This window comes from Anoplophora glabripennis, unplaced genomic scaffold, assembly GCF_000390285.2.
Source record: "Anoplophora glabripennis isolate ALB-LARVAE unplaced genomic scaffold, Agla_2.0 scaffold14, whole genome shotgun sequence".
Classification (NCBI taxonomy): Eukaryota; Metazoa; Arthropoda; class Insecta; order Coleoptera; family Cerambycidae; genus Anoplophora; species Anoplophora glabripennis.
The window spans coordinates 1,340,534-1,368,101 of NW_019416352.1; the positions used below are offsets into that span (position 1 = coordinate 1,340,534).

General features: G+C 31.6%; 1 protein-coding gene across 2 annotated transcripts in view; it reads right to left on the bottom strand.

Moving 5' to 3' along the window:
• Positions 1-27,568, bottom strand: part of LOC108904058 (syntaxin-1A) — a 150,018-nt gene that overhangs the window by 21,000 nt on the left and 101,450 nt on the right. For both annotated transcript variants that reach the window (XM_018706442.1, XM_018706443.1), the window contains exon 4: positions 4,929-5,003. In XM_018706442.1, coding sequence (XP_018561958.1) covers positions 4,929-5,003 — 75 coding nt within the window. The remainder of the gene's footprint in view (positions 1-4,928; positions 5,004-27,568) is intronic.

Sequence of the window (27,568 nt, forward strand, 5' to 3'; positions counted from 1 at the left end):
TCATTATAATAAAATGCGTTATTAGAAACAAAAAGTGACTTGTTTGATCTAACTGTTTACAAACGCAATATTGTTAATTACTAGATATTTTCTTATAATTGTTCATTTCAAGTTTCTTAATAATTTAGGTAATAAAAAGGTTAATAAAGCCGTCTGCTTCAAAGCAGACTTCGAAATTATTAATATAGTCAAGAAAGAGGGAGGAAAAGTGCTACGTAAAATGAGCTGTTCGTGAAATAATGCTTTGGTAAACATCGGCGCATCCGCCAATAATTAGAAAATATAAGAAAACTCCTAAATATTTATAACATTCTTGCTATAGCCCTCTCCATGTGAATTTATTTAATAAAATGACATTAAATTTATATTTGTGCATTTTTCAGTGGCGTCCGTCGTCGGTGTCTGTTTTCGTTTGAGTTTATTTGCTGCCATCATTTTATAGTTTCTTTTGCTTCAACATTTCAAATCAATCAGTTGTTTTCACAGATAAACTTGTAGAATCTCGTCAAATTACTAGTAAATTATAACAGAAACAAAATTTTGATGTTAAAAATATTTTTATTTCAGAACGCATTATGCCGTTTACTCCAGAAAAAGATGCCTTCATTGGAATGGATCATAACTTACTAATTTATGAATTCGAATTTATTTTACATTGCAGGCAAGAGCAACGATTTGTCAATTATTTTATCTATAATAAAAAGTTTGTTTTACTCTGCATTTAAATAAAAAATAATAATAAACTTATAGGTTCACATGTCTAGAAAAAGTGGGCAAAATTATTAAATAAAAAAACAATTTATATTGATCTATTCATAATCAACGCTTTTGACACTCTCGTTACAAATTATCATTTTTTTTGTTTTGTGTTTGATGTTTGTTCTAGTAATATTTTACTAAACTTTTAGGTAGCCCACATAAAATACGAAGCAATTTATGAAATTAGATGTACGTGTACTGCATTTTTAACTTGTCTGCATACATAATGAGCTTTTACTACTCCACGATATTGAGAAACAAGGCAAAGTCCACGGTGCTCCTCTCCCACAAAAAAACGCCTTAAATATAATGCGAATTCCACTCTTGTACTGTCACAAATTGCTTGATAAAGCGGCGGATCCGATTGAAACTTAACAAAATTTATTGCCAACATTTATAACCTAAATCTCGACACCCCAATTAAGTGACTCCAATTTATTACAGGTTTTTATGGACGATCGCGCTATAAACAGCGCACCTTCCGGCAGATATTCATTCGAAGTCCCGAAAATCAGATCATATTCACTTTTGGAATGAAGCCAGTGTCTGCCAACTTGATATAATGATAACAATGCAAGGCTGCGAAGTAGGTCAAACTCGCCCTCAGATAACGCCAGCCGAATACCTGTACCCGACCGGAAGTGGCTGGGCCTTCAGGAGAGAGAGCCTCTAAATACAATGTACAAGTCCATTATGGACAGCTAAAATTGGACCGGAGACCATTGTTAATGTTACAGAGTTGTTGGCCGATTAACAAAAAGCATGTACGAAAACAGAAATATAATAGAGAAGCCCTCAGCGGAAGGAAAAAAATTGTTTCCTGGTTACTCAACACTGTATAAAAATTGGTATGCCTGAAAGCACTAAAGGAACAGAGTGAATCCATCGAGTAAAATTATTGAATACATTTTCACTCAATATTGAGCATTTTGATAATTTTACTCATTTGTTATAATATTTTAATTAAAACCGAAGTTAGTATGTAATTTTTTACCAGTACATTATGTGGGTAGAAATAAGAAAAAAAGTTTAGATGAACAAAGGTGAGTCCTTGAAAGCTGTTTTTTTCCAGATATCTCCCAAACTGTTCCTAATTAAACCGTAAAATTTGGGAATGAGTATTTACTCTATAGTTAGAATGTAATAAACTAATGCAAAAAATTAAAGGGTCAAAAGAATTTCCGAAATTTTCCGTGACTTTTGACAGACTGTACTTAGGTGAAAAATGGTCGTATCGGGAATTTAAAAAAAGCAATTTAAAGCTAAGATTCTAGTTTTTAGATCTTTCGGTCGAAATTTTTTAGGAGCTACAGTTATCAGGCAATTCTAAGAAATAGCGCGACAAAAATATTTTGCAATTTTTTTTGTTGAGTCCACACACTTGGAAAATTTTTGTTCGACTAAGCCATTGCATGGACCAGATAGCTTCGATACGACCATTTTTCATCAAAATATCGGACTTTTAATGGAAAAGGATTCTTTTGTCTTCAATCATCGATATCTCGGCGACAAATGGTTGTACAGAGAATCGAAGAGCAGTTTCGAAAGCTGGAATAAATTTCCTATAACATGCTGCCGCAATTTTTCAGAATTTTTTTTTCATCTTACACGAATTTAAAAAACAGAAAAAAAGGGTAATTTATGTTTTTTTATAAAATTGATGACTAAATTCACGAAATGACTAATGTTAAGCATGACTTTTACAGTTCGATATACCCAGAAGAACCCTGTGAAGTTTCATCTCGATCTAGCGAGCCGTTTCTTTGTTTCAAACAGTTAAACTTTTGAAAAAAAATTAATTTTTTTCAGGTTTTCTCACTTTTTTACCGCAAATAACATTTAAATTGAAGAAAAAATAAATAAATTTCTAAAAATTTTCGAATTTTTTTGGAAAATCTTCCGGACATTGAAGAAAACAAAATCCAATTGTTTCCAGTGCGATTCGGCTTTTCCAGTCCTATGCTTCTGTTCATCAACTTTTAATTAAATTAAAATTAAAGTTGATGACCCAAACCAGATTTCGACCCCGATTCATACCGTCTTTTGAGACAAATTTCTAATTAATTTTTGTGCAGTCTGTAATCACTTAAAAACAATTTTTTCAAAACTACCCTTTTTCTCTGAAAAAAATTTCATTTTTTTTTTTATTAAAATTTTTTTCTGTCCCACAGTATTCATACCCTTTAAAAGTGTAGGTAAATTTTCAGAAGAAAAATTCTAAAAATAAGAAATATTCCATAAACTGATACTGTAAAATTATATTAAATATGAAACATCTCTAAATTAGACAAAATTTGCAAAAGGTACATTAGGGTGGTCCAAAAAAAAACGATTTTTTTTTCATGTCACGTGAAAATATGAAAATCGTCAAAAATTGAAATTTTTTTTGAATTTTTTTTCTCGTTATTTTGTCATTTTCTAGGTTGAAAAAAAACTCGATTCTGAAAATTTCAAATTTCTAAAGGTCACTCATAATTATTTTAACTTTCAAAGTAGTGTATCTAAAATGTTTTCGAGTGACCTCTAAAAATAAATATGTATCAACGAACTAATAATTTTTTTATTGAATTTGATGAACAAAAGAATAGAAATAATTCACGAGACACTCGAGGCAAAATTTACTACCACACCACACTGTCTCAAGTATTTATAATTTTTTAATTTTTTAAAATTTAAATGTCTCGTGATTTATTTCTATTCTTTTGTTCATCAAATTCAATAAAAAAATTATTAGTTCGTTGATATTTATTTTTTAGAGGTCGTTTAAAAACATAGGGACACTACTTTGAAAAGTTAAAATAATTATGAGTGACCTTAAGAAATTAAAATATTGATTTGAAATTTTCAGAATCGAGTTTTTTTTCAACATAGGAAATGATAAAATAACGAGAAAAAAATTTAAAATAAAATTCAATTTTTGACGATTTTGGAAATTTTTAAAAATATTGAGCGACCTCTAAAGCGCTGAGCTGATTTTTTGAGGGTGCTCTTAAAACATGATAAACTAACATATATTCACAAGACACGAAAAATATATATATACAGGGTGGTCCGAATTTTATGCAGGAAACTTCGAGGGTAGATAGATCTCTTTAAAATAATATGTGTTTGCCTTATAAACATAGGTCTGGAACGGCCCCGTTTTAGAGATACAGGGTGTTGAGGTTTTAAAAAAAAATTGATTTTTGTTTATATAAAACACTACCTCACAGGTGGTGTAGAAAGGAGTGTAAATAATTTTGTTGATGTGCTTACAAATTGCACTTACTTTTAAACATAAACAAATATTCTTGAAATGTTATCGTTAGAAGTGTCTGCCACAAGGGGATTGTATTGGTATGAATAAGTTGAAAACGGCGAATCTTAGGGAAAAAATTAAAGTCACCTTTTTCCTATTTTGTGCATTAAAATATAAATCAGTAACAATAACATGCAAAAAATGCAGTGGCGTAGGGTTTTTTGTAAAAAAAGGGGTGACCCCTGTCCAGTTGTACACCACTGGTTGAACCTTTAAAGATCATATTTCAGGGAATATAAGGGCTACTATCATACATTATATGTACCAAATTTTATTGAAATCGGTTAATAGATATAAACAAAAAATCAATTTTTTTTGACAACTTCAACACCCCGTATCTCTAAAACGGTGCCGTTCCAGACCTATATTTATATGGCAAACACATTATTTTAAAGAGATCTATCTGCCCTCGAATTTTCCTACATAAAATTCGGATCACCCTGTATACATTCGTTTTGTTTGGGCCACCCTAAGGTACATAAAATTTATTACACCGAAAGAAATTTCACTCTTTTTTTGTTCTAAAACAAGGCTTTTTCGTTCCACATAACTAGTGTTTGTGGCACTTAAGAAACAGGATTAAAAATAAATGACAATTTTAAGTTATAATTTTATCATTGTTGTAATATTTTCCTTAACTTTATTTTGTTTTTATAATATTATATTGTTGTACTTTCGCGAATATTTTTTCGAAACGCACCTAAATGCAAGATTGTACATTCTATTACGCTTTCTTTTTTTCTGATGACAAATTCACAGAGATTATGAACGAACGTCTCTCAATTTACGTCTGTACCAAACCTTCCTATCGATACGTACCAAAAATACCCACGATTTATTTCCGAAAACAAAAAGACACTAATTATCTTACCCTTTAGCTTGGCACGGACTTTATTGGCAGTCTTCTTAACGTCAGCCATTAGATCCTCTAGTTCTTGTTTCATCTCTGCAACAGAAAAAAAAACGCATTAATCTAAAGGGTTCGATTAGGGGAAAGGACGACAGCGTCGCCGTAGGCGAGGCGTAAATTAAAAAATCTATACGGCAGCGAGAAATTTAAAAGTTCGTACTCTGAATAGGCCCTCGTAATCCCCATATAAGCAGCGAGTAGCAGCTTTCGACAATAGGAAGATTGATTACATTGAAAGCAAATAGCTGACTCAAGATTTTTCTGTAGAGGTTATATTTGGAGTATAACGTAGGTCTAGCTAACAGATTGTATAAAAAAATAGGTACTTAAATTTTAATGTTGGAATTATCTAAGGCAAAGTTGCGACATAATTTAAAAGAACTTCATTTGTTTTTTCTCAATGCAATACTAAAAAAAAACACCTCACTCAGTTCACATTATACAGGGTGTCCGGAAAGGTCATGTCAAAAATGAAGGGGTATACAGGGGAAAATCAAAATAGATGTAGTAGTTCATAAAACATTTTCCAATAGGGCTTCATTCATCATGACAACAACGAAATTTGGGCAATTAAATCTTTGACAGCGTTGCCAAATTTAACATTTTTCTTTCATAGTTCGATTTCTCTCTCACTCTGCTAAAAAAAGGTATACGTATATCAGTCGATATCTTGTACCGTTTTTGAGAAAATCGAATTCTTTTAACAACATACATTTATTGTATCAAAAAATGTGATACTAATATTTTTGTACAACCGATTTACGGGCTAAAAAATGTAAATGGTAAATCGAAAAAAAAATAGTAATTTACCTGAATCATTAATTAACAGATAGGAAGAAGAGAAAGAGTAGGTTATTGCACATTACACAGAGAAATAAATTATCAAACATAAAAAGTCCTGACTTGTCCGCCAAGTAATAAACGGGAAGAAGTAACGGCAACAGCGCAACAGAGTTAGAATGAGGATAGGTGGCGGTAAATTTAAATAAACGTTTCGATACACAAATTAGTCATTCATTAGAAATGGATTATATTCAACTTGTGTTTATTTGCGTAATTCAATTCGGAATAATAAAATAGAATGGGAAAGTTCCAAATGAAGTATGGTTTTTGAAATCTTTTTTTATTTATAAAGTACGATAAACTTTCAATATAAAAAGTAAAAAATATAACAGCATATAAACAACGAAATATTTATGCTTTGCATCACAGCGCATATAACAATCTTATGCATTTAGATAAATTCTGACATTTGTAATATCACTTTTCGTTTTTAAATCAATCTTTAAAATAATTTCAGTATATTTTTTAAAATATTATAATACTACATATGTCAAATTGTATTGTACTTTCACAAATGCGATCGCTTTAAACCCTTGTCTTACAAGGAACATTTGTATTCACCAGAAGTGCATCATAGTTGTATGTAGTATGCTACTTATGCATGTAACTAAATCATATTTTTACTTTTCCACGCAAATCACTTCGTGACCACAGTTTGTAGGTAATCTAAAATAAGTTCTTTGCAAAAAGAGCAGTGCATAATTTGTGACATGTACTCTATGTCGATTAGTTAATGCCCTCGAACGGTGTACGGAGGTTATGGCTCCACAATTTTTCTCTTCAATTCCTGATTTTGCTTTTTTCTGTTCTAATTCTCAAGTACTCATACTCTCTTTTAGCATAATGTATACCTATTTACATGAAAAGGACAACTTACAAATACTTTTGGCATTTATTTATTATTGGGTAAATAATAATAATTGAGAAATGGAAATATATAATTTTAAGTATTTCAATCTCGATTTTGCAAAACTTTTATTGGAAATAAAAGCCAATGCCAAAATTATATAATAAACAACTGTCATTTTTGACACAATCGTACTTTTTAGATTTTTTTTTAAGCCAGTAGTCAAATAAAATAATTTTAATATAAAAAAAGAAAATAACAAAATCGTGATAGACCGCTTCTAGTGAAAATTTGTGAATAAGAAATGAACTAGAATATCATTTTTAGACATCTAGTCGTTAGGTGAAAACAAATCGTCCTTTTAATTCATGATACGTAGGAAACTCTACGCATTACAGGCATAGTCCTGGAGTGAATTGTACATCTATAACAGCTAGTAAACAGTAAAGGCCATTCGTCAGCAGAATAAACAATTTAATTGTTTCTTAGTACTAAAAGAACAATCAAAATAATTGGTTTAATTTCATTAGAATCGGTGTTATCATTAATTATGCACACATTGTAGTTTAATGATAAAATTCTGATCTAATTTAAATATGAGAAATTTTACATACTCCTTACAATGTAGCTATGAATTATGAATATACAGGGTGTTTCAATATTAACTGACTAAATTTAAAATTTTAATTTGATCAAAATAAACTCGACAACGAACAGATTTCAGATATATCTCCACAGATCTTATATTAACCACCCAGATTAAAATTTTAAATTTGCCCAATTAACATTAACAACAAATAATACTTTTTTATTTGTTGTAATTTTACTGTACTTATTCCTTTCTACAGAACATCGTTCATTTAATAAGAGCTGGATTGACATTAAGTACAATAGATTTTATTGTGACGAAAGAACGAATAAAAGAAACTTAACTCAGACCTTTATTTCTGCAAGTTCTCATTTAATTCAAACAGATTCGATATATCAAAAATTATCTCAAGAACAATAAATACGAAGCCCTGTCGTGGGGTATCTTATACACATTTATAGGAGACGTAACATTAGGACTGTCATCTAATCAACTTTTATAAGTTTGGATAGCTCCGTTAACTTTTATTATATGAGTTTTGTTGAGAGTCGTCTGACCTAGTTATAACAGGCGCTCAATAGCATAGAGGAGGGTAGTAACAGACGCGTAGAACAAATTAAAATTAAACAAAATATACGTTTCCAGAAATGTAGCCTGGTGTTACGCAGTTTCGCCCCTATTGGGGCCATAAAAACAATGTGGGGGTAATTATTTACTTTAATTTTAGCAGAGTTTAGTCGTTAAATAGAAGTTTTCCGAGAGGTTTATCCTCTAAAAATCGCAGTCTCATTTCTAATGAAAATATGGGATAGTGTCGTTTGCATATACAGTGTGTATCAGCCAAATAGAATATATTCAATAATAAATAAATGAAGGCGTGTTCGAAAAAACTCGGATACGTCGCACTGTTTTCAACAAAAACTTTTCATACATGTAACAGTGGTAAATACCAACTTTCTTATTTTAAATGCAACACCCTGTCTATTATTCAATTTTTGGATTCTTCAGAATATTCTAGACATATTTCATGCACAATGTCATATACCTATCTTCAGCTGTTTTGGAAATATTCAGTGTTTTCAGATTTATTGCAAAAATTAACATTAAAAAAAGAAAATTATTTGTTTTTTTAAGTTTCACTCGAAAATCAGGCTTTTTTCGAAGCCCTCAGATTTTGGACAATGTTTATATAAATACATGTGCCCAATTATCAAATTATTTCACTTAATAGTTTTTAAATTATATTTTTTTAAGTTTAACGGAAAGACTCCCCATAAGGAGATATAATGGGGTCCGAGGGAAGTGAGGAGCGCAGGGGGGTCCTATGCTTTTCTTATGGGACTAAAACCCGCTGCCAATTTGAAAAAATTTAATTCTATTGAAATTATTTGCGATAAACATTATCTATATGGCAAAGAAATATACCCACATACACATAGCATACATATTGACTAATTAACAACATAAAAATATCATAATTAAGTAGTTTTAAATTATATTTAATGAACGCATAAAGACTATGTAGATGTGGCAACAGCGCTAATAATTGACTAGCAGTTGTACACCCTACGAACCTACAGACTTCGGACATCGGAGATATTACGCATCAAATTCGGGTAAAGATGCGTACGCGTTCAAAAATGTATTGTGTGTAAACTATGTACAATATAATTATTATATATAGCAAATATATCGTATTATCCTCGCGAAGATTTGTATCCTTTATTTAACATCCGTAAATCATGTGAACTGGTAAAACAACGAGAATTATGTTAATTTAGTTCTAAAGAAATGAAATGACACTCGCGCCCATCTCTCGTCCAAGTCGAAGAAAATGTTGGATGCAATTTTGAAGGTTGTGTGATAGAAATTACATTATTACTCACTGTTCGTGTTTTAATCTCTATTTTAGTAATGTTACAAAAGTTTGCTGAGAAATATTTATGTTCTTTAGTAAAGAAAACTTTATGTAACCCTAAATATTGCTGGGTAATGATTACGATGTTTTTATAAACCATTAGATATATTAAAAGGATTTAGCAACTGTATTTTTTATTCCAATAAATATATCACAGCTTCCTAGTCTTTTTTAATTAATCTAGTTTTTTAACAACATTACAAAAAAATCATCTGTTGTGGATAATTTATTGTTGAGAACAATGTACATGGGATTTAGGAAACATGTATATGTTTGAAATCAATTTCGTTTTTATCAAGTCTCTCAAAAGTATTTCCTCCTTGCTGTCAGCTGATTGCGACGTTGCCACATTAATCCTCAAGTCAGACAGAAATGCAATTATTGGTTTCTGTTTCTAATTATGTATTAATGCTGTACTATGTTCAAAACTTATATTAGCTTTACATCAAAAATAAGATAATACTGTGTACTATCTATGGAAAAGTTTTGTTTCACAAAAAAAGAGCCACACCGTCTATCTTCGCCATATAAACCTATGTTAAAATGAACAACTTTCAACAACAATATCTCAAAATATAGATTCAAAAAAAAAAAAAATTCATAAAAATATGACGCACAAAGGGAGCACTGGGTAATAGGCCAAATAAATTTCAAGTACATCTGTGTATTTGAGTAAACCCGATATACCTCCTTAAAATTCACCAAAGAACACGAGGTTTCATTTTTGGTCATCATTTGTGAATCACCCTGTGTATTTCTTTACATCCAATGTATCTTGAAAATTAAAAGTCTGCTTCGTTTCTCAACAATGAAGTTACCAGAAAAAAATGGTGGTGCAGCAAAGATGATAGTGTATATCACTAAATGTTGACTGAAAACCATATCTTCTTTGGTAATGATTCTATTCTGCTTACAGAAAGTCTAGCGGTTACAAATGAAAATTAAAATTCGTGATTTCACACCAAACACTATTATGGAAATAACTGATGGATTGGAAGTAAGTCAACTATAGTAAAATTCAAAGCAATTCCATTGATCGGATTCAAGAAGATTTACGAATGAATGTTATGGTGTTTCTATTGTTAAAATAGAGCGTTTATAAACAGCTTAGACGCAAACGACATAAAAAGGGTAAATTCATGAACGAAAGGTCAGTTGATTGAGTAGACAAAACCATTAACTTAGTCTGTAATAGAAATATGATACGTAATTGTGCAAACACATTATCTTTCATTAACAGAACTCTTATCACTTCGTCCGCCTGGCTCTATGTTTAAAAGTCCAGGAAATACGTGACATAAAAAGTGGTTACGTAGAGGGTTTTTATATATGTTTTGGAATCTTGGGATTATGTTAAAAGATTTTTAAATTTTAACTCTACGACCTTTAGCCCTGTCACTGAAGGGGAAAATAAGGTAAAAGCTCCCAATTTTTTCGGATAGCATGGATTTTTGAATACAAGCTCATCTGACTCCCCACTTCAAAAGTTATATTGTCTAGATGTGTGCTTTTTTTTATTTGGGGATGAAAACTATCGTTGTACCAAAAAAATACGAAAATCGCAGATTTACATATTTTAAAGATTCAATTCATGTTCAAATATGTTGGATAAAGTTCCTTTCACGTTTTTTAATATAATTTATGAAATTTAATTACTTTTCAACCCTTAAAAATCCTTAAAAACCATCTTTCTATGGTCAAAAAATAGAAAAAAAAGTTTTTAACAGTTTAAAATATTCTTTTGGTGCATTCACAATGTATTGCGTTTCTTTTGTTATTCATTAGAAAGCTAACGACTCATTACAAAGTTGCAACCCTTAAAAACCATCCCCTATAATAAAATAAACAAAAAATATTATTGAAAGCTTGAGATGTTTTAATGGTACCTATGCATATGTGGAATTATAAATTTTTTATTGGTTTTTAAATGATCTATGATATATTGCAACTTTTCAGCCACCCAAAAAACCCGTATCGAAGACCTACCCTTCATAAAAAAACCCAACCCTTATAGAAAAATTTCCTAAGAATTATATGTGAGTATGATGATATAATTAATTTTTTTTAATTTTATTGAATTTATTCTTAATATTTTTTTATTAAATTAATATCAAATGAAAAAATTTTTGTATATATTATAAATAGTTCACAAGTGCTCCAAAATACACAAATGCTATTAATTTTTTCACCATAACTTTTTTGTAATTTTAGTTATTTTACTCAAAAAACCATTTGTAGGGAATTTAAAGCACTTTAAGTTTTGTGATTTCCAGTTTTTTTGAGCACTTAGTTTTTTAGATTTGTAAGCTAAAAGGGCTCAGGAAAGGCAGTCTTGGAACTTAGTTTTGAGCTTCTAACGGTCATAATTCAGTTAAATTTTGTCCTACAAAAATTTTAAAATAGCAAATTGTTCAGTAAGAAAAACAATTTCTTATTCTAACTGCTAGGTTTTGAAATATTTTGAAAAAATTCAATCTTTTAAAAAATTGAAAAATTTTATTCAAAAGTAAATGAAATATTTTTTTAAATTTAGGCTTCTAAAATAGTTCACATTCTCAAAATCTACTGTTAATACGTAAATAAAGTAAATTGCAGAAGGAATACGTTTAATTTTTTTTCCGTCAAGTCATTAATTTTAATACCAATTTTTTGCTCTCAAAAATCAAGACAATCATTTTATTTTGATTATAACTTCATTAGTTTTCATGCTTTCCATCACTCTATTTAAAGGTCTTTTCAAGAACATTAATAAGTGTTATATAAGTTTTCCTCGAAAAACCTTTAATTTTTCCATTATAGCTACCTTTGAAATTGACTTCAAATTCTGGGAGTCATAATTCGGATTCTATACCACCTACAAAAATAAAAAAAGCAATCTCTTTGCTATTTAATTACCTTCATTTTTGCTTATGATCATTTTTTCGATAAAAATTGTAGTTTTTGAGATATTCGCGAAAAAATGAATAAACAATACAAAATTTATCCTTTAATTGATTTTTAGTAAAAGTGACAATTTCGATCATTCGAATCAGAATGACAAAAATCGCAGCGTTTTTAACTCTCGAGGATTTATTTGGAACAATTTGAAGTTAAAAGAAAAAAGAAAATATCCTTAGTTTATTCACTACTTGTTTAGCAAAAATCCTAAAATACAAAATTTTGTACCTTTATTTTGAATCAAGTTTCTTGCATTGAAAAAAAATTTTTCAAAACACAATAAGAACGTCTTATAGTGGATATTTTGAAGTTCTCAAAACCCTGCTTTGATTCTCTGTATGGTCATTAATTCCCGAATAATTAATTATTATCAAAAATCATTTTTGCTTTGAATGACGACAAATCATCGTACGAAGTTCTCGGATAGTTCAACTTAAAGAGGATGAATTAAGGTAAAACAGCTGACAAGTGGCAGGCCCGGATCTAGAGGGGGGAGAGCTACGGATCAAACCAAAAAGATGCTGTATAACAAAAATTAAACGCAAATCTCAAATCTCACTACCATATAGATACATACCCGTTAATTTCCTATTGAAATATGTTAAAATAACCCAATAAACCGTACACTGAAAGAAATGCGTTTTATTCTTTATTAGAATTCTATATGCCATTATAAGGCCATTGTATACTATATGTGACAGTTAAACAGGTGAATATTGGATATAAAACGCGTATTGCTAGCACAGTTGTATAGTGACTATAAACCTTATTCTTTATTAAATTATTGTATAACTAGTGTACAACGTTTTTTATACCCTTTACGAAATAATAGCAATAACTGTTATTAAAGTGTTCCATATCGTTATTAGAACATCTAGTACTGGTTATAAGTTTTATTATAATAAATGTACCTATTAAACTGTTTTATACTCTGTATGAGTTAAAAACATATGACATTAAGTTTTCAGAAATTTTATTGGATAACTGTAATTACAAGCTAAGGTTCAAATGTAAACATACATAAAACATACTTTTAAGCCCTAAAAATGATGACAAATCGCTCCCAAAACTGTCCAGTTTATTTTCTTAGCAACGATGCACCCGTATTTTCCTGTATTACATGAGAATTTGCACTATAACTCTTCCACCTTAAGAATGAAGCATCCCCAGAAAGGTTGAGCTTCTTTCCATATAATTTTATTTCCTCTGGTTGATTGACTTTATACCCATGCTTTTCTTTGTCACCGTTACCTTCTGTTCCTCCATCTTATGTAAAACTTAACATCAGTGATTTCTAATAGGACCTACAAAATAATAATTTTTAAGATTTAGACAAGATTTACATTTGAAAAAACGAAACAATTACAAGCCATAAAAGAGTTAGATACTTACATAATAATTTTCCATTTCACACAACGCGATATGATCATGTATCCCACAAAACATGTGCATATACATTTCATCAAACTAGACGTGTGTAAGTCGATGCACAGCGGACTGTCGGAAATTTTACGATTGTTGTATTTTCTCTTCTTGAGTAAAGATAATAAAGACGTTGTGGTTTTGTGTGTTTATTTTGACAATGATTGAACATCTATGGACAATAAAAGTGGACTGTATAAGATAGCTGAGCACCGTTCTGCTTCATGCATAGCATGCTACTGAAATCTTAGAAGGGAAGGGATGAGCTTGTGCGGCGAACCCTAAATCAGCGGCTGGAATAGCCAGGTTTCTTATTGAGTCGGCGCACTTCGCTCTCGGGTCTGACATATGATTATTATTACAAGACTATGAATATAACTTAACAACGATCATAACCGATTATGCACCGAGAGGTGACGATCACTTAACCATTATAATGCGTTTTACACGTTAAAAACGGAAACATATTCAGTATAAGAACGAATAATTCTGTTAATACAATTGTTATATACAAATTCGGATACTGGTCTTTATACAACAAATCTTCCCTACTATACAATTGGAATATAAAGTCTATAACACCTAATAATGTATAAGTAATTCATTATAACCTTTATTTCATAGATGCATAAGGTGTATTAAGCACCTTCCAGTTAAACTGATTGAATAATGAGTATGGAGATGATTGCTTTTTTTTGTAATAAAAGTTGCATATTGGTTATAAAAGTTTTAATATGCGCTATACACATTATTCTAGATAAACAGTTTAATAAGCCCATTTCTTTCAGTGTATATTCAAACTTAACCACCCCACCTATAGCGAGTAGTCCAAAAACATTAAACAGTAAACTGTAAGCCCCAAAACCTAACTACCCCAGGTATGTACAGGGAGTCGTTAAAAAAAATAATACTAATCTATAAGCTCCAAAGACTGACTACCCCACGCTCACCACGTTGTGAATAAAAAATTGAAGCCCGTGGATCTTTGGAAAGGGAAGCAAAAATTTGGAATTTTTTCCGCTGGATTTCTTACGATTTCTTAAAGCTGGTCAACGATAAAAAATTTTGACTTCCACATATTGAAACTACAAACTTCAAGCTTCAATTAGCTTTATTTTATATTGTTCTACGGCCATTTTTCGTCAAGTCGCCTTTTGAAAATCATCTAAAAATTTAAAATGTCTTTTTTACTTTCGAGTACTTCGAAATCTAAAAAAAAAAACGTCAAATTTTAAGAATCCCATAAAACTATCGCCCTAAAACCACTTAAACTCAAGTCTATACAGTCAACAACATTAGTTGCTATAATCGGACATAGCATCACTGCTGAAAAGTCAGCTCAGGTAATTGGATCACCCTTTGGAAACATGGTAGAGCGCGGGTACGCACGTCAAAGCTCGTGTCCAACAACAGGAATTACGTCTGTATGAGGGAAGAACCCGTGGGCGTAGTAAAACATTTTATCGGCGCTGTTTACAATAAACACGACGTCGCGTCGACCTCATCTCCCGTTAAATTGCGTGGGTACGGGTTTATCCGACGAGCCAGGCAATCAGGATATCACATTTAATTTAGTTAATTATGGATTCTCGGAAGGCGAATTCGTTGGGCCCCGCTTATTGGTGGTACGGGGATACACTTCGGTTATACACCCCTGTGCGGCGTTAGAACGCGAAGATTCATGGAAATAATAAAATTGATTAATCTATGACGTGGGTGGTGCAAAATCCACAGCTCTCTAATGGAAGTAACTTTATTTCACTAGTAGAATAATGAACAATTAATAAACCTATAATAAATCAAATTTAATTTATTTACTTATTAACATTAACATTTACAGTTATAGCAATAGACATTTCGTTTTTTGTTTTATCACATTTAACCTCCTTTCCGTTAATAACAACCCTTGTAGCATTGTTACCATCATTTTCGGAACGCATAACATCTGCCGAAGTTTGTGAAGAATTTGTACAAGTTACGGATGTCTCTTCTTGTAAGGAACAACTATATTTTTCTTGAATTTTCCTTGCAATATCAAGTTTGTTAGATATAGACTTCTCAACATAACTTTCTGCTACAGAGCAGCTCTTCCATCCACCATGCCGTTTGATAGTTGTAAAATCAGCACCTTTATTGACCAATAAAGTTGTTGAAGTGCGCCTCATCCAATGGCCAGTATATGCTTCTGGATTTGCGATATTCAGGAATGAAGCAACTATTGAGGGTACCTTCGCCAATGTGTTGATTCCAACAAGCTGAGAAGTACATTTTTTATTGATGCATCTTAAAAAGAATCTGTCTTGTGTTAGGCGAATTGGGCGGAGAGAAATATCTTTTCTGCATATTTCAACAGCATTCAAGCAAAATTCTTATATAAATTTTTTTGAAATGTCCGTCTTGGTGTCAGGTATTAAAACAAGTAGGTAACTGCCAACGTCCTTTAGGTCACTAATTTTCAAATTTGTCAATTCGCAGCATCGACATGAACCAGAAACCCCCATTATTATTAGAGCAACATAAAATAATTCAAAGTTCACTATATACTTAACAACATGTAAAAGATAAAGAGATACGAGTATTACCTTCATCAAACATTCTTTATCTGAAGCCCCAGTTAAAAATTCTTCAATATGTGCTCTTTCCAATACTGCAGCTTTTTTTGCTTTGTATGTTCTCGATTCATTCTTCAAATAAGCAGTAAGCTTGTTATATTTTCCCATATCTATATTTTTGTAGACCTTTATAGTAGCCTTCAACATCGAATACTTCGACCACATAGATGAAATTGCATATTTTTTCTTTAAACTTAAAAAATACGAATGATAGCATGACTTCTTCATTTATTGTCATTACTGTCCGTTTTTCCTCCATTCGTTAAATTCGGCGCACACTTTTTCGTAATGTTCCCTGGATTTCGCTTTCAATAAATGGAAAATTGCTTCTTGAGCTTCTTCAAAAACAGCCACAGCAACACAATTAGTTACTTTCTTACATTTTACCGAATTCAGATAGAACTGTTTATTCAATAATTGATAATAACGTACCATGGGCAACCAGTAGGTGTAATAAAACCTACCACGTTTCATTAAGTACTAGTAAGAAATATCACGTAGTGCGAATATTTTTTTATTAAATTCCAATAATTCTGACTCCACAAATATGATTGTGATGAGATTATGGATAAAACGTTGTATTGCATTCGTGTTTTAATTTCCATTTATCCACTTATTCTTGCGTGGATAAATGCTACTTAAAACACTTATACAATAAATAACTATAATATCTTTTCACCGATATTATTCCACAATAGTTGCAATGAAAAAAATTGTGGAAATTTCGTATTTGCAATGGGTTTTATACACAGAAAATATAATTGAACTTGCATTATACGTTGTGCAGAATTGACTGTATATTTCCTTTTTACAACGTATTATCACTTTTTATCTTATACTGTTACATTTTCAAACTGTATTACTTCTACCATGTGTTTAACTTTTCTTGTATAAGATAATTTTATACATTATAGCAGCCTTTGTTACCCCAGTTTTTATTCTCTTCCAGCCTTTGTTACCTCAGTCTTTATTCTATTCCAACCTCTTTGAACTGAATATTTGGTATGGGCGTGGTAAAATCAGCAATAGAATTTCTAAAAAACGACTCATACCTTTTGTTTACTGATACTATACCAATACGGATATAATTTCGCAAGGCAAACAGGTGTTCAATTATAAAACAGCCTTTGCTACCAACATATAACTCATTTAAGTGAACTTTAACCTTAGCAGTAATTGCTGAATTAAACCAACAGTTCCGGGATTTAGGAAACGAATGAAGAATGCTTTATTCCCGGTTAAATACCTAGTTAATTAATTTCCCTGGGAAAAAATAATAAACCAGCATAACCTTTAGCACAAGCTAAATAAACAATTAGGTTTACGCTCGAATATTACTAAAGTGTTTGGTGGAAATATACATAACTTGCTATTTAATTTAATTCGTCGTTAAAAATTTAATTTGACATCAGAAATGCCTCTTTGCTGGTGACAACTGTCATGTCGATGTTGTCAAAATGACAGAGTAAATTGCCGTTTCGATAAAGTGACTTCTGGGGAGTTGTGGCTGCGGAATCCAAATTGGACATTGACACAATGACATGGATAACGCTAAGAATAAGTAATTTCTCCGGAAAGACCAAATTCTGACTAGTATTTAAATTGAATCGTGTACCTCGCGGACCAAATTGAAATGCTGGTGAATCATTCATCATCCAACCATCATTTTTACGATATACACTCATTTGGTCATGACATGGGTAGCTCCTAACATTCAAAAGTCATTTTCATGTATAATTTAGGATTTGCGACCACAAAACCCCTGAGAGACAATCATAAAGAAAAAACAATCCATATTATCATTTTGACAACAATACAACAGTTGTCAACTGCCAAAAGACATTTCTGTTATAAAATTTGAGATCAGCAACTTCCAAAACCCCTTGGCTATTAATTCCTCTTTATTTTAACAGCATCGATATGACAGTTGTCAACTGTCAAGGGGCACTTCTTATATCAGATTCGGAATCGGCGATGCCAAAAACTCCTTGATTAGCAACGTTATCCAAGATTTCAGGTCCCTTCGTCCTTCGTCAATATGACGCCGTTTTGGCAGCTGTCAACTGTCAAACTGTATTTTTGAGATTCGTAATCAGCGACCCCAAAAACATAAGGTGGAAATGTCGCTGCTTTCTCGTGAAAAATATGTGCTTCAAAGGGTTAATATTTTTACAACAGAGTAAAAAATATAGGGTTATCATGGGAAATACAGATACAATAACATTTTTCTAAGTGTGTGATCTAAGAGCATAATTATTTTTTCAACAGTGATACCTTTTTTTCTAGGTACCATTTTATAATAATTGTAATATTTTATATTAGGTAGATACTGTATCTATTTATTTTTTACTAAATCTAACGTTTCAAGAACATCACAACGTAAACAGTTATCCTGGACATTTAGTTTGTTAACCCTAGTTTCCTCTTCCATCGTTCAATATCTCGAGAATCATCTACAGAACGTCACCTGCACAAGTTACCTTTTGAACGGTAAAAAACGAACGTCCCGTAACTTATTGTCCACGCCCGGTACGAGGTCTTTTATCGGTCCCCACGCTACATGCGACAGTACAATGGAAACCCCGTCATCTCCAATAATAAGATCGCCTCCGAACCCCCTCTTCGAAGGTCAACAGTACGTCAATAAAAATATCCACACAATTTATCATTTCCCTTCGAAAATGTATTAGCAAGAGTCTGTGGGATTTTTCTTAGCAATGTATGTAAAAATATGCGGATTTTTATATGAAACAATATTTATATTTGGAGCTAAGAAGCAGGCATAAAAATTCATGAGCGGTTCAGACTACGTGGCACCGATTTCAAGGAGATGCGTAAGCGAAAGCCGACGTATCTTAGAAGCTAATTGATTTTGCAGACAAGTCTTATACGGGGTGTATCTACAGCTAAAAAGAACACGTTTTGCATACAAATATTCACTCCTTAGGAGATACAGTCTTTCAAAGTTTCCAAAAAAATATGGAATAGCGGCTGTTATTTGAAAACCAAAAAAGAATGGAGCAATATATCTCAGTTTTTTGAGAGATGATTTACATTTTTTTTAGAAAATGTATCTTTAACTTTAAGACGTGACTCTTGGTACATGCATGATGGTGAGCCAGCACATTATATCAGAGAAGTTAAGAATATGGTAGTGTACACATATAGCCAGCACGTAGTCCCGATCTAAATCCCCTAGATTTTTACTTTTGGGGCTACCTAAAATCACCTGTTTATAAAAGTAAAACAAACAACCACCAGGAAGCATGACAAAAAATTGTAGAGAGAGTTAAGTCAAAACTTGAATAAAAGGGTTAGACAATGTATTGTAGTAAATGGTGGACATTTTCCACATTTATTGTAATTTGTTGCTGTTTTGTTTCCAAGATTATTGTGGATTAATTTAATTTAGAACATCCTTTCGGATTTTGATTTTGACAACCATTTATTTTTATTTGATTCCTATTTTTATATTTCCTTTTGCAAAAAATATCTACAACAGATATAATCTTTTCCATCTCAAGACCAAAGAGCTAGACAGTATGTACCAGGTTCGGCCGCTACGCAGCAACTCGGAATTGAAATATTTGTTCCCATATTTATTTAGCCATACCCATATACAGGTCTGGTCGAACTAAACGTAGAGGTGGTAGAAATGTATACGCCCAGTTGACGAACGCGCGCGCAGGCAAACGGCGCACAAACACAGTCGCACTGGGCGATTGGGCCATAAATTTCAGTTGTTGACAAATTGCCTAGCAGCGCAATGCAAATTCTTATATTTTTATTTTATTTTAGGGATGCCTATGAAACTCATTAAATTTTATTGCTAGGCGTTTGCATACATGTTCAACTGACTTCGGAAAGACTATACACTTAACATCCTCTAGGATTGAAGACCTTGAGAATACATAAAGGTTTCGTTTGCATAACCTTTTGACATACAGTTTTTTTATTTAATGATCTTATTGAGAAATTACATTGAATTCGAAAACGGTCTACTTTTTTTATTTAAAAAAGTATACCTTTTTTAGTGAAAAATTGAATGCCATTCCTTTACTTTTTGTTCGAGAATGTACATACAGGGTGGACAAAGAAAGTTACGGCCATGTTAATGGAACAATGTTGCTGCAGGTGGCGACATCTAGCGGCAATGGTGAAATTGATCCCATTTTCGTATTAGACATGCTGAGTAATACCACGATATGAAATTTCATCGAAATCCGTTGAACAACATTCAAGGTATATCAAAAAATAAATAAATGGAAAGTTAATCAAACACCCTGTAGAACGAAAACGGGTAACATTTGGCTAAGGTATGTTGGACCCAAACACTTTATTTTGATGCCAGCTATCACCCCTTGGCTAATGACCAATTAATTACGGGACACCCTGTACAATGAAAAACTTTTTGTATTTTTTATTTTCTATTTTCTTAAAAATGTGCAAAACCGTACTTATCTTATCAACTTCGACGTCACCTGTTACATAGGTGTTGTATAAGTTGTATAACAATGAAAAAGTAATATTAACGGTCGATAGAAGGAAGCACAAAAAAACAAGCGTTTAGGTAGGCAATTCTGGAAGTAAGCCTAAATAGTTGAAGATAGGCAGTTGAAGTGAGAACAGTGTGCAGATAAGTAGTAAGACGATCGACGGGCAGTGTGTCAAAGTAGTGAAAAGTTAATTGTTTAAAGTGTTATTAGTTAGCAGGTAATATTCTTTAAGTACTTTGTTGTTAATTGTTCTATATAATTCTATATAATCTTATGATTGTGATGGTTATAGATGTTTCATGATAATAATTCTTTGTATGTTTAGCTTTCATTGTTTTATGCTCAGGGGCGTATATTTTCCTAACGTAAGATTGTTACAATTGTTATTAACAATTGCCCATTATTTATTACATGTTAAAATATATATGTGCATATATATATTGTCGTATATATATAACGACTTCTTTGTTTCACATCTAACTTGTTTTTGTCATGAATACGTTATAGGAAAAACATAGATGTTTCATAATAATAATTCTTTGTGTATGTTTAGCCTTCATTGTCTTACCCTCAAGGGCGTGTATTTTCCTAATATAAAATTGTTACAATTATTATTATAGATGATTGCTCATTATTTATTACATGTTAAAATATGTATATTGTCGTGACCGCCCGGATATTGCAATAACGACTTCTTTATTTCACATTTAACTTGTTTTACCATGATTAAGTAGTTGTTTGATTTCTTGTGCTCACTTTATGTCATACGTCTATACGAGCCTTGTTGAGTTTACTAACATTTTCGCCCGTGCGGAACGAATCTGGATTAAGCTCGATTGCCTCCCGTATGGGACTCCAGTGTTATGAAGGATCTTCCGAAATCTCAACTATAGCTGGATTGCCTCCCGTATGGGACTCCAGTACCTTCCGGCTCTGCCGGCTAACTAACACCAAACCTCTTCAGTTTTACTTGGAAGTGTGTATGACTAATATGAGGTAACAGATGACATTTAGTGACACATTAAATGAGACAGGTCTTATTTATCATTAGCAAAGGTTCTTAATTTATGCCTTTGGTTAGCGGTTGTTTTGTATTTATATTTGGGTGGTAAGAGCAACGATCGTGGGTTTCTCTGCCATGCTCTTTCCCCACAGGAGCTCTAGGTGAGCCTGGCACTCTCCTTTTATGTTTAATGGTTGTTAATGTTTTTGTTGTTCTTTCTATTTGTCACATGTTTAATTTGAATTGTATGTAAATAAAGGTTAGGTGTATTTACTCTGCTTTTGTTTTATATAATTAAACCATACATCCCCTCTACAAAGTTAGTAGCCAGTGCCTTCCGGTCAATTAAAAAATAGAAACATACAACGTAGGGATTCCTTATGACGATCACATGTTTTTGGCCACAACTACGTTTACTTATTTTTTGTCGAACCTAGGGTTGTTATACTACAAAAACAAATTTTGATTGATCCTTTTGGTGCAAGATTTTGTTTAATTATTTAAAATAAAGAAAAAACTACAATATGTACAAATAAGTAAATTCAGAAAATAACAGTAGGTACTGTGCAAACAAAACAATGAATTAACTAACTAATCCGGCTTGACGCAAGGGACATCGCAGATTAGTAACGATGCCTAACTGACAGTGCTTTGCTTTTTGCAGTCCACCTAGTCCTCGTAACGTCTGAAATCCCCAGCGACTCCGGCATTTCCTTTGCTCGACACTGATCCGTTTAGCGCATTTGACGCTCTTCAGCGTCTGCTATATTTATCGACCAGAAAATCCAGACTAGTCGAGCCAATATGGGATTTCAGTCATTAGCAGGCGATATCTGACGTTTTCGGGACGCAGAACAAAGTTATAAATGTACGATACGGATGATGTGACATACCTATTCAATTTTTTTTGTCAAACAATTGCAGTATTGTAAGTGTACAGGTATTTCAGTAAATTAAATCAAATTTCAATCAAATATTTATTAGTATTTATGTTAAAACGATAAGTTGCATTGTAAAATTGGATTTTACTCATTTTCTGGGCGAGACATTATTTAATTAATTAATATTTTCTACTATAATCCTAGAACAAGCAGTAGTAGAGACAGCGTCAGCATTATTGTAGTTGATGTAATATAACCTCATATTTACGATCTAAAATCTGCAAACTACGTAATATTTCTTGAAAAAAAGAATACAGAAATTATTATCATATTTATTTTAATGTATTTATCCACAATCACCTACTTATAATCGGACTTTTATCCACACATATGATCATATGAATCGTTTAAAGTGGATACTTTATCCACTGGTGGAATAAAGTAATTTTATTTCACTACTAGAGTAATGAAAAAATAATAAACCTATAACAAATCAAATTTAATTTATTTACTTATTAACATTAACATTTACATTTATAGTATAGACATTTCGTTTTTGGTTTTATCACATTTAACTTATACACACACTTATACAATAAATAACTATACTTTCCAAATAAGACCACCATATTTTTCTTAGTTAAAGCACAATTAAAAATACCTTTAAAAAAATTAAAATCTGCGGTTTCTATACAGCATCTAAAGCCGAGTACAAATGTAAGCTTGGAGCTGTGCAAAACCGTACTTATCTTATCAACCTCGACGTCACTTGTTACATAGGTGTTGTATAACAATGAAAAAGTAATATTAACAGTCGATAGAAGGAAGCACAAAAAAACAGGCACTTAGGTAGGAAATTCTGGAAGGAAGCGTAGTTAGTTGAAGATAGTCAGTTGAAGTGAGAACAGTGTGCAGATAGTTAGCAAGACGATCAGTGTAGTGTGAAAAATATAGAATTAGTGGAAAATTAAGTGTTTAACCGGTATTAGTTAGCAGGTAATATTCTTTAAGTACTTTGTTATTAATTGTTCTATATAATCTTATGATTGTGATGATTATAGATGTTTCATGATAATAATTCTTTGTAAGTTTAGCTTCCATTGCTTTATGCTCAAGGGCATATATTTTTCCAAGGTAAAATTGTTATAATTATACTTAAAGTTTGCCCATTATTTATTTCATGTTAAAAATATATGTATTGTCCTGATTGCCAGACATTACAATAACGACTTCTTTGTTTCACATCTAACTTGTTTTTGCCACGATTACGTTATACGTAAAATATAGATGTTTCATGATAATAATTCTGTATATGTTTAGCCTTCATTGTCTTACGCTCAGGGGCGTATATTTCTCTAAGATAAAATTGTTACAATTATTATTAACGATTGCTCATTATTTATTACATGTTGAAATATGTATATATTGTCGTGTCTGCCCAGATATTGCAAAACAACTTCTTTGTTTCACATTTAACTTGTTTTATCTTGATTACGTTGTTCTTTGATTTCTTGTGCTCACTTTATGTCATACGTATGTAAGAGCTTTGTTGAATTTACTAACATTTTCACCCATGATTATTATTATTGTTATTATTGTTGTTGTTCTCCCGAAATCTCAACTTTAGCTGGATAGCCTCCCGTATTATGGGACTCCAGTACCTTACCTATGATTATTATTATTGTTGTTGTTCCCCTGAAATCTCAACTATAGCTGGATTGCCTCCCGTATGGGACTCCAGTACCTTCCCTATTATTATTGCTATTATTATTATTATTGTTGTTGTTGTTGTTGTTATTGTTACTAAAACCTCTTCAGTTTTACTTGGAAGTGTGTATGTCTAATTTGAGTGAGATGACATTTAGTGAGAAATTAAATAAGTCCAGTTTTAATTATCATTAGCAAAGGTTCTTAATGTATGCCTTTGGTTAGCGGTTGTTTTGTATTTATATTTGGGTGGTAAGAGCAACGATCGTGGGTTTCTCTGCCATGCTCTTTCCCCGCAGGAGCTCTAGGTGAGCCTGGCACTCTCATTTTATGTTAAATGGTTGTTAATGTTTTTGTTGTTCTTTCTATTTGTCACATGTTTAATTTGAATTGTATGTAAATAAAGGTTAGGTGTATTTACTCTGCTTTTGTTTTATATAATTAAACCATACATCCCCTCTACAAAGTTAGTAGCCAGCGCCTTCCGGTCAATTAAAAATGGATACACACAACGTAGGTAGTCCTTATGACGATCACATATTTTTGGCCACAACTACGTTTACTTGTTTTTTGTCGAATCTAGGGTTGTTATACTACAGAGCTTTTGTTTTTTGTGTATTTCCTTGTTATTGATCTGTTAATAAAAGGGCCGTTTGCAGCCACTTAGAAAGGAGAGAGATATGCACCTGAAAGCAGACAAAATCTTCCCCGTAATATTGGCAGGCGTTCTATCTTTGTACCATGCGATCTATCGTTGACATATCTAATAAAATCGCCCATCGCCCTGTACAGATTTGATCTTTTAAGTGTCACGATCAGAAGGCCTGTCCAATTAAGAAGCGACCATCCTGCCAGTGAAAAGTATATCGGGTACCGATGTATAAATGGAATTGGATTTCATTCAGAGTTAAGGAGAGGCCATTAAATTCCGGATCTTTTGGAATCCGGCCAACGATTGTTCATATAATCCATGTACGTACACAATGGCCTAGAACTTTATAACTAAAAAATTTTACCCCCCGCCCCTTTTTATTCCGGAATAGGGACGAAAGGGAATATTTAAAGCTTTAATAAGGAAGGAGCGATGCACAGAATCCGGAGTATTTCTAGTTCTCGCAATAACTGGGGATAAGCCGACGGATTATAGTGTGAATTTCTAATAACTTTTCGTGCATAACTCAAAACTGCCAGTTGCGCGCGGTTCTAATAACGGACGTCATAAATGATATAAGATATATATGTGTATACAGGGTGTATCTAAATAACACCGCAAAAATGTAAGGGACGATTCTCTGATGAAAATTTTACACCTCTCATGTTAATCCAATTACATACTGTAATTTCGACAGTTGCCCATGGCAACCTTCAAATTTTTCGGATTTTTTTTTCCTCCTGCCAAGTTAGGCAAACAAAATTAATAAGTGGAATTTTTTTTGACAGTTATCATATGGTTCAAAAATCAGTACTTATCCAGAATTTTGCTTTGTAATGTTTTTATTTATTCTAAAATAATAAATAGATACAAATAATTATATACCAAATATTTGTTCCGAGATTTCTTTTATTAACGCTAAATGATTTTGAAATTCTCTCTGGAACTCTTCTCTTCGCAAAGGAGAGTCACGAGGAGCATAATTATTACTTTTATTTTTCATTTTCATCAGATGTCTGTGTTTCATAAAATATATGTAATAATTTGATGAGATATCTTCCTCTAAAATCTTTTGAATAGCTGCGAAAAGGTTTTCTTGATGCGGACTGATTCCAGTTTTTTTCAGTAAATATAGCAAATACTTTAAATTTTTATGAGACATAAGAATGACCCCTATTTTGCAAGAATTACATATACTATAAGGTTTTAAATTAGTTTTTTGGTTGTTCACTATCATGATTTAATTGTAAACAATTCGAAGTTAGAGAAAATGACTGTCAACGTGACGTATAGCGAAGACGATTTTGACATCACAAGCCTAAACCTACTTGATTGCAGTTATGATTTTTTTAAGAATCATTGATATATTGCCATAGACATCGGTTTTCCACAAAAACCTACTCTCCTTCTATTTTAGTAATACTAAGCGAATTGTACTGCAAAGATAAATATTTGAATTTAAAAATTAAATGTCTTTTTTATTACTAAAGTGCAAGGAATGTGTTTTTTTATATTTTAATAAGAATCATTGATAATCTGCCATAGACATCACTTTTCTACAAAAACTTACTCTACTTCTATTTTAGTAATACTAAGTGAATTGTGTTGCAAAGATAAATATTTAAATTTAAAAATTAAATGCCTTTTTTATTACTAAAGTGAAAGGAATGTGTTTTTTTATGTTTTAATAAGAATCTTTGATAAACTGTCATAGACATCGTTTTTCTACAAAACCTTACTTTCCTTCTATTTTAGTAATACTAAGTGAATTGTATTGTAAAGGTAAATATTTGAATTCAAAAATTAAATGTCTCATTTATTACTAAAGTGAAAGGAACGTGTTGTTTGTTTTTTATGTTTTATTAAGAACCATTAAAAAGATGTCATGCACCACAAAACAATGTCTACCTGTCAAGCCTACTTTATTTTGGCGAAATAAGTTTCAAAATAAAACATGTCAAATTCTTAAAATAAATTTTGTGTGTAAAATTTTCTTACCGAATCCCCCACGTCCTTGAATTAATGTCCGGAAATTTTTCCTCAATCACGCATTTTTCTAGAAAATTTCCGGAAATAATTCAAGCACTAGGGAGATTATAAGTGAAAATTAATAGGGGCGTTTGGTATACAATTTTTTGAAAAACTCTTCCTTAAAAAGTTGCGCCCCTCTAAAAATTAAAAAAAAACGATTTTCTTTTTTATTTTCCTTGTATATCAATCTAAAGAAACCAAACTTGGTGAACATTATCTGTCAAAAAAACTACACTTTTTGAAATTTTTTCTAATGTGTAGTATTTTGTAAGGGGTTGAAATATTTTTTTTCGATAAATTTTTTTCCTTTTAAAAATATGTCTAAAAAGCCCCACTCATTTATTATCTTTTTGATCTTTGTAATTTCAAAATAATAAATTTGAAGATAGGCCGCGATCAACACATTTAATCATTTCTTAAAATACACAATTAACGATTAGGTTGAGTTTCTACATTAATTTCCAGATTAATTTAAAAGTTGAAGAAATTGTATGATTTCATGTTACATTCTACAATATTTAAAGCCATTCTTTGAATGTAAAAACTGTATAAACTGTTTAAAGTCGAATATTTAAAACTAAATATATACTTATTTAAAAATAAAATTAAAAATGTCATTCTAATAGATAATTCTTGGAGCTTCCCTCGTCACTAAAACTTCTC